The following is an 8,108-nucleotide window of genomic DNA, read 5'->3' on the forward strand; positions in this document are numbered from 1 at the left end:
CCCCGCCCCTCTTCTTACCAGAAAGATGTTTGTTTCTGTCGGCGCGATGCGTGGAGAAACCCGCTGGCTGCACCGCTACGGATTGCGTCTCCAGTTAGCCATGTTTCCGTGAAGCAGAGAACGTTACAGTCTCTGATGTCCCTCTGGAATGCTACCCTTGCTCGGATTTCATCAACCTTGTTGTCAAGAGACTGGACATTGGCAAGAAGAATGCTAGGGAGTGGTGCACGGTGTGCCCGTCTCCGGAGTCTGACCAGAAGACCGCTTCGTTTCCCTCTTTTTCTGAGTCGTTTTTTTTTTTTTTTCGCTGCATGTGATCCACTCGGTTACACTGGTTGTAAGGCAGAACACAGGATCCGCGTCGCGAAAAACATATTCTTGGTCGTACTGATGGTGAGTTGACGCTGATCTTATATTCAGTAGTTCTTGTCGGCTGTATGTAAAGAAACCTAAGATGACCTGGGGTACTAGTGTAAGAAATAACACGTAAAAAAACAAAAAACTGCATAGTGGGATAATATTAATACTAGTTAACTAATACTAGTTAATACTAGTTGAGAAAAGACTGACTGCTCCACTTCTTGTTTTTGTTGGCAACTTGGAAATTCCAAGTTGTTTGTATAGTCAATTAACACACAGCACTGACACAAACAATTACCAGACTTGCTGTTATGGGTCTTATCACTGTCCCCAGGTTTAGAACAAATTCAAGAAAACGCAAGTGAACAGCAAACCTGTTTTTAAAAAAAACAAATAAAGCAACACCTCGTGGCACAACGCCTCTCCCCGATGTGACCTACTTTTTGTGTGTTTATTTTCAAATCTAACTAAATGTATTTATATAGCCCTTCTTACATCAGCTGATATCTCAAAATTCTGTACAGAAACCCAGCCTAAAACCCCAAACAGCAAGCAATGCAGGTGTAAAAGCGAGGTGGCTAGGAAAAACTCCCTAGATGGGCCAAAACCTAGGAAGAAACCTAGAGAGGAACCAGGCTTTGAGGGGTGGCCAGTCCTCTTCTGACTGTGCCGGGTGGAGATTATAACAGAACATGGCCAAGATGTTTAAATGTTCATAAATGACCAGCATGGTCAAATAATAATAATCACAGTAGTTGTTGAGGGTGCAGCAAGTCAGCACCTCAGGAGTAAATGTCAGTTGGCTTTTCATAGCTGATCATTAAGAGTATCTCTACCGCTCCTGCTGTCTCTAGAGAGTTGAAAACAGCAGGTCTGGGACAGGTAGCACGTCCGGTGAACAGGTCAGGGTTCCATAGATGCAGGCAGAACAGTTGAAACTGGAGCAGCAGCACGGTCAGGTGGACTGGGGACAGCAAGGAGTCGTCATGCCAGGTAGTCCTGAGGCATGGTCCTTGGGCTCTGGTCCTCCGAGAGAGAGAAAGAAAGAGAGAATTAGAGAGAGCATACTTAAGTTCACACAGGACACCGGAAAAGACAGGAGAGGTACTCCAGATATAACAGGCTGACTCTAGCCCCCCGACACATAATCTACTGCAGCATAAATACTGGAGGCTGAGACAGGAGGGGTCAGGAGACACTGTGGCCCCATCCGATGATACCCCCGGACAGGGCTAAACAGGCAGGATAAAACCCCACCCACTTTGCCAATGCACAGCCCCCACACCACTAGAGGGATATCTTGACATATTGACATGTACAGTATGTGTAACTGATAGATGCACACACACACACACACTACATGTTAATGTTTTTAGTTGTATGTAAATTCTAAAGTATTTTCTCTGTAATGACTTCTTCGTTATACGTTGGCCCCAGTAAGACTAGCTGTTGCCATTGGTGTCAGCTAATGGGGATCCTAATAAACCCTAAATTCATATCTCTCTGGTTTTTTTTCTCTCTCTCTCGCTCTCTCTCTCTCATTTTCTCAGTGTTTCTCCTTCTCTCTCTCTCGCTCTCTCTCTTTTTCTCAGTGTTTCTCCTCATCTCTCTCTCTCGCTCTTTCTCTCTTTTTCTCAGTTTCTCCTTCTCTCTCTCTCTCTTTTTCTCAGTGTTTCTCCTCCTCTCTCTCTTTCTGTTTCCCTGTTTCTCTTTCTCCCTCTCCCCCCCGATGTTCCTTTTAATGGCGTAGAAGTCCCTCTCCCCCCCTATCTGTCTCTCTCCCTCCTCTCTCTCTCCTCCTCCATAGGGTCTATAGGGTCCATACTATCATCACCATCACCATCACCACACCACTACAATCATCACCACACTACTACTATCATCACCACACCACTACTGTCATCACCACTACACTACAATCATCACCACTACACTACAATCATCACCACTACAATACTATCATCACCACTACACTACTATCATCACCACACCACTACTGTCATCACCACACCACTACTATCAACACCACTACACTACTATCATCACCACTACACTACTATCATCACTACTGCACTACTATCATCACCACTACACTACTATCATCACCACTACACTACTATCATCACCACACCACTACTGTCATCACCACACCACTACTGTCATCACCACTACACTACAATCATCACCACACCACTACTATCAACACCACTACACTACTATCATCACCACTACACTACTATCATCACTACTGCACTACTATCATCACCACTACACTACTATCATCACCACTACACTACTATCATCACCACACCACTACTGTCATCACCACACCACTACTGTCATCACCACTACACTACAATCATCACCACACTACTACTATCATCACCACACCACTACTGTCATCACCACTACACTACAATCATCACCACACCACTACTATCAACACCACTACACTACTATCATCACTACTGCACTACTATCATCACCACTACACTACTATCATCACCACTACACTACTATCATCACCACACCACTACTAACACAGCCCGTACCACTACTAACACAGCCCACACTACTACTAACACAGCCCACACTACTACTAACACAGCCCACACTACTACTAACACAGCCCACACCACTACTAACACAGCCCACACCACTACTAACACAGCCCACACCACAACTAACACAGCCCACACCACTACTAACACAGCCCACACCACTACTAACACAGCCCATACTACTACTAACACAGTCCACACTACTACTAACACAGCATACACTACTACTAACACAGCCCACACTAATAGTAACACAGCCCACACTACTACTAACACAGCCCACACCACTACTAACACAGCACCACACCACTACTAACACAGCCCACACTACTACAAACACAGCCCCCACTACTACTAACACAGCCCACACCACTACTAACACAGCCCACACTACTACTAACACAGCCCACACCACTACTAACACAGCCCACACTACTACTAACACAGCCCACACCACTACTAACACAGCCCACACCAGTGCAATAGAGATTGCGTCATCTGTGGATCTGTTGGGGATGTATGCAAATTGGAGTTGGTTCTAGTGTTTCCTGGATAACTGTGTAACTGATAACTGTGTTGATGTGAGCCGCGACCAGCCTTTCAAAGCAATTCATGACTACAGATGTGAGTGCTACGGGTACATTTTAGACAGGTTACCTTGGTGTTCATTGGCATAGGGACTATATGGACTATGGTGGTCTGCTTGAAACATGTTGGTATTACAGGTTGAAAATGTCAGTGAAGACACTTGCCAGTTGGTCAACGCACCAGGAGTACACATCCTGGTAATCCGTCTGGCCCAGCAGGCAAATGTTTGACAATTCTACCGGTGCACCTTACAGTATATAACGTGGTATCTCTCTGTCTGTGTCCTGTCCTCCAGGCCTGTATAAGATGCACTGGAACCCGGAGCATGCCCAGTCCCTCAGTCAGTCCCTCAGCCAGTCCCTCAGCCAGTGGCCTGAGCAGCACCTGGATGTGTCTTCCACCACCTCCTCACCGGCCCACAAGTCTGAGCTTTACGCCGCTGGCCACGCCCACGGCCGAGGTGGCTACGCCTGGGCCAATGATGACATCTCAGCCCTCACCGCCTCCAACCTGCTGAAGAGCTATGCAGAGAAGTACTGTGATGTTCTAGACTCGCCATACGACCGTCCACCGGGGCCCGCTGTAGGGACCTACCCAGAGCCAGGGGCTTTCGGGGGCCTTATTGGCCTCAAGACTGAGCTGGAACCCTGGCCCCTGAGCCACAGTGCAGAGGGGCTCTACCCCGGGTCCCTGGATGGTCTGTCGGGCCCGAAGGCCGGGGTCACATCAGCAGGGCCCCCAGGGGCCAGCAATATGTCAGGGGTCAACAGTAACCTCTCAGAGTCTTGTTATAGTGGTAGCAGCTCCTCCTCTGGCTCTCACTCAGGTGACTACAACCGCCCCAGCTACAACGGTACCTACGTCTCGCCTGGCTACTGCCCCCAGCCCCCTTCAGCACTCCCCCTTGCCTCCCTCCAACACCCCCTCCAGCCCACACCCACCCTGTTGCCCAGCTACTCCCTCTCCACCTCGGTCTACAACTACCACCCCAGCAGCTACCCCCACCAGCCCGGCCTGGGCCCCACCTACAGCCACCCCTCTGCAGGGTACTTACCCCCGGGGCTGGCCACCCCCACTCCCCTCCCGTCTCGGCCCACCGTGGTCGGGGGTAGCTACGGCTACCAGGAATCTGGAGGTGGGTTGAAGAGGAAGGCGTTTGAAATGTCATTAGACGAGGAGGAGGATGGCTCTAGATACAGTAAGTATACAGGCTACGACCCAGTGAAGCCTGGAGGAGGGGACTCTCTCTCTCCCTACAGAGTGGGAGAGAAAGAAAACAGTGGCATCACCACGGGCAGCACAGATCCCCAGGCCTTCAAGCCCAGTAAGCCCTCCTCCCAGCCCCTCGTGTCTCCTCCGTACAGGGTGGCTTTAGCAGGGGACTACAGCCCACCAGCAGGGATGACTGGGGAGAACGTAGGAGGAGGAGGAGGGTCAGAGAACCAGGGCTTCACCCAGCAGCAGCACCACTCCTCCCTGGTCCACAACAATAAACTCCCCTCCCTGCATGGCCAGGGCCAGCCTGGGTCTGGACCAGGGGAGTCGGGCAGCCTGAAGAGCCCAGACCCCAGGCTTCTGGATCTAGTCAACGGGGAGTTGCTGGACTGTAGCCCGGCCCTGCTATGGGGGGAGCTGGCTGGCCTGACCCACGTCAAGGCTGCCCTGGAGGAGGAGCTGCTGTGGCCCTGTCTTAGGCCCAGCCCCGCTGTCCGCCCCCCAGCCACTGTTCTGTTATTCGGCCCCCGAGGAGGCGGGAAGACCACCCTAGCACGCTCCATGGCCTCCCAGCTTGGGGCCTCCTTCTATAGGCTCAGTGGGGCCATGTTAGCCTCTAAAGGCAAGGCTGAGGCTGAGGGGATCCTGGGGGCCACACTGCAGGTGGCAGGGTTGAGGCAGCCCTCCGTGGTGCTGCTCAGTGAGGTGGAGGCTATGGAGAAGGAGGAGGGGTTGAGGCAGGTGTTGCTATCGGCCCTGGAGAAGGCCCAGAAGGAGTTAGGATCGGCGGGAGGAGCCCCTGGGCTGGTGATCATGGTGTGTGCCACCGGTAGGCCAGATCTGCTCCAGGATGCTGTGCATCGGAGCTTCGCCAAGTGCTACCACGTGGGCCTGCCAGATGCTTTTTACAGAAAGCCGAGTTGAGCGCAACGTGCATCTCCAGTTAGTTAGGATTCCATCCAAAGATCTTGGTTATTCGTGATCCAAGACATAAATCAGCAATGTGTTGTCAAGGTGACATGGTCCAAGGAAATGGATAATCAGGGTCCTGTTCATGAGGCACCAAACAAATTAAAACATACAGAAACAGGGAAGGAACAACCTGGATTTGTCCACGCATTTTCGATTTCTGTTGCAAAACAGACTGAATAGGGCCAGGACTACCTGGACTCGTCCAACATAGAACACACATTTTTTTTAAACATTTGCCCTAATGAACAGGACCCAGGGTTGATTTGGGAGAACCCCCTGTTGACTGACTGCTACTCTCAGGACTTTATTCATTACAGTCCTCCCCTGTGGTGTTTTAGATTTCATTACCTTATTCATTACAGTCCTCCCCTGTGGTGTTTTAGATTTCATTACCTTATTCATTACAGTCCTCCCCTGTGGTGTTTTAGATTTCATTACCTTATTCATTACTAGTCCTCTCCTGTGGTGTTTTAGATTTCATTACCTTATTCATTACCAGTCCTCTCCTGTGGTGTTTTTGATGTCATTACCTTATTCATTACCAGTCCTCCCCTGTGGTGTTTTAGATTTCATTACCTTATTCATTACCAGTCCTCCCCTGTGGTGTTTTAGATTTCATTACCTTATTCATTACCAGTCCTCTCCTGTGGTGTTTTAGATTTCATTACCTTATTTATTACCAGTCCTCTCCTGTGGTGTTTTAGATTTCATTACCTTATTCATTACCAGTCCTCTCCTGTGGTGTTTTAGATGTCATTACCTTATTCATTACCAGTCTACTCCTGTGGTGCTTTAGATTTCATTACCTTATTTATCACCTTATTTAGCATCATTATTGGTCATTTGGGTGTGAAAAGAGCCTAGGATCTATTTGAATAACATTTCTTTTCTTTTTAACCCCAAAATATCAATACTCGTATCATTATGTGTTATTGACTTAAAACATAGCTTCTCACCAAAATCATGACATCATGACCATTACAAAAATCTAACTTTAGAAAAACGCTGAAATGGAACATATTGGTCATGATACTGGGCTGTATTTGATTATAGACTGGGTGGTTCGAGCCCTGAATATTGATTGGCTGAAAGCCGTGAGACTGTATACCACGGGTATGACAAACATTTAATTTTACTGTTCTAATTACGTTTGTAACCAGTTTATAATAGCAATAAGGCACCTTGGGGGTTTGTGGTATGCTATATGGCTTGGATGTTGCTTTAATACAAAATATAACACACACAGGCACAGTAAGGCAAGATGGCGGAAGCCTTGTTTGAAATGCTCAGGAAAAATGAATTTACCTCAGAAATTTGAAATAAAGAATGTATGTAATCTTCAGGTTTTGGTGGAGAGAGTAGAGGAGGAGAGAAAGAGGAGGAGAGAAAGATGAGGAGAGAAAGAGGGGGAGGAAAAAGAGAAGAGCCCTAACAGAGTCCTGTTGCATACACACTGCAGCTGTCTGTGCATATACCTTTGGGGAGAAACTTGAAAATGCTACAAAGAGTAACATTGAATGTAATTCAGGTATTTCACAGGATATTTGATACCATAAAATCAATGGTTTTATTATTATATATGAATATAAATACATGTTTTTAAATTTGAATGTCTATTTTTCTTCTGGTGGAAGGCTGGTTGTGTTTATGAAGTGTTGTGTTTTTGTTGGACAAACTGTTTACAAATCAACCCAAAGCATTGTGTTTACATGTACTATTCACAAATGAATATTATATACATATTTTATTGTAATAGATGCAAATCTTCATTGAAATATATAAAGAAAAGGTGTACATTTAAATTACACTTATATTTCAAACCTGGACACAGACAAGATATAACAGAAGAAAATAGAAAATGCACTTGAAGATGTTGTCTAATAATAAAAAAGAGAGTAGCCTAGCTGTTAGACCATTGGGCCAGTAACCGAAAGGTTGCTGGATTAAATCCCCGAGCTGACAAACAAGGTAAACATCTGTCGTTCTGCCCCTGAGCAAGGCAGTTAACCCACTGTTCCCTGGGTGCTGAAGACGTGGATGTTGATTAAGGCAGTCCCCTCCACTTCTCTGATTCAGAGGGTTTGGGTTAAATGCACAAGACACATTTCAGTTGAATGCATTCAGTTGTACAACTGACTAAGTATCCCCCTTTCCCTAATCAGTATTATGCTTTATGTAAAATACAATACTAGATATAACATGTAGACAATCCAGAGAAAAACCTATTCACAGTGTTGTGTCTCTACCACTCTGTTTAACAACAGTCTGGAAACATGAGGTCATTCAGTTCAGTTCGCTACTGACGTGATGTCATGAATATTGGTCTGTTACCATAGTTATGTAGACTGGAGGTGCGCTGGAGGATGATGTAATGTTGCCCCCCCTCCCACCCAATGCAATCTCATTATGGTA

At 47.1% G+C, this 8,108-nt stretch overlaps 1 protein-coding gene across 1 annotated transcript; it reads left to right on the top strand.

The window, feature by feature from the left end:
- The first annotated feature begins 358 nt into the window (after window positions 1-358).
- LOC112216375 (fidgetin-like protein 2) lies at window positions 359-7,074 on the top strand. Its single transcript, XM_024376331.2, has 2 exons — window positions 359-393; window positions 3,805-7,074. The coding sequence occupies exon 2, from the start codon at window positions 3,816-3,818 to the stop codon at window positions 5,646-5,648; it is 1,833 nt and encodes a 610-aa protein (XP_024232099.1). The 5' UTR covers window positions 359-393; window positions 3,805-3,815; the 3' UTR covers window positions 5,649-7,074.
- Window positions 7,075-8,108: the final 1,034 nt, after the last annotated feature.

Source organism: Oncorhynchus tshawytscha, linkage group LG16 (assembly GCF_018296145.1).
Source record: "Oncorhynchus tshawytscha isolate Ot180627B linkage group LG16, Otsh_v2.0, whole genome shotgun sequence".
Classification (NCBI taxonomy): domain Eukaryota; kingdom Metazoa; phylum Chordata; class Actinopteri; order Salmoniformes; family Salmonidae; genus Oncorhynchus; species Oncorhynchus tshawytscha.

Coding starts and splice junctions, on each gene's coding strand:
- LOC112216375 (XM_024376331.2), top strand. CDS start 3,816: ATGCACTGGAACCCGGAGCATGCCCAGTCCCTCAGTCAGTCCCTCAGC.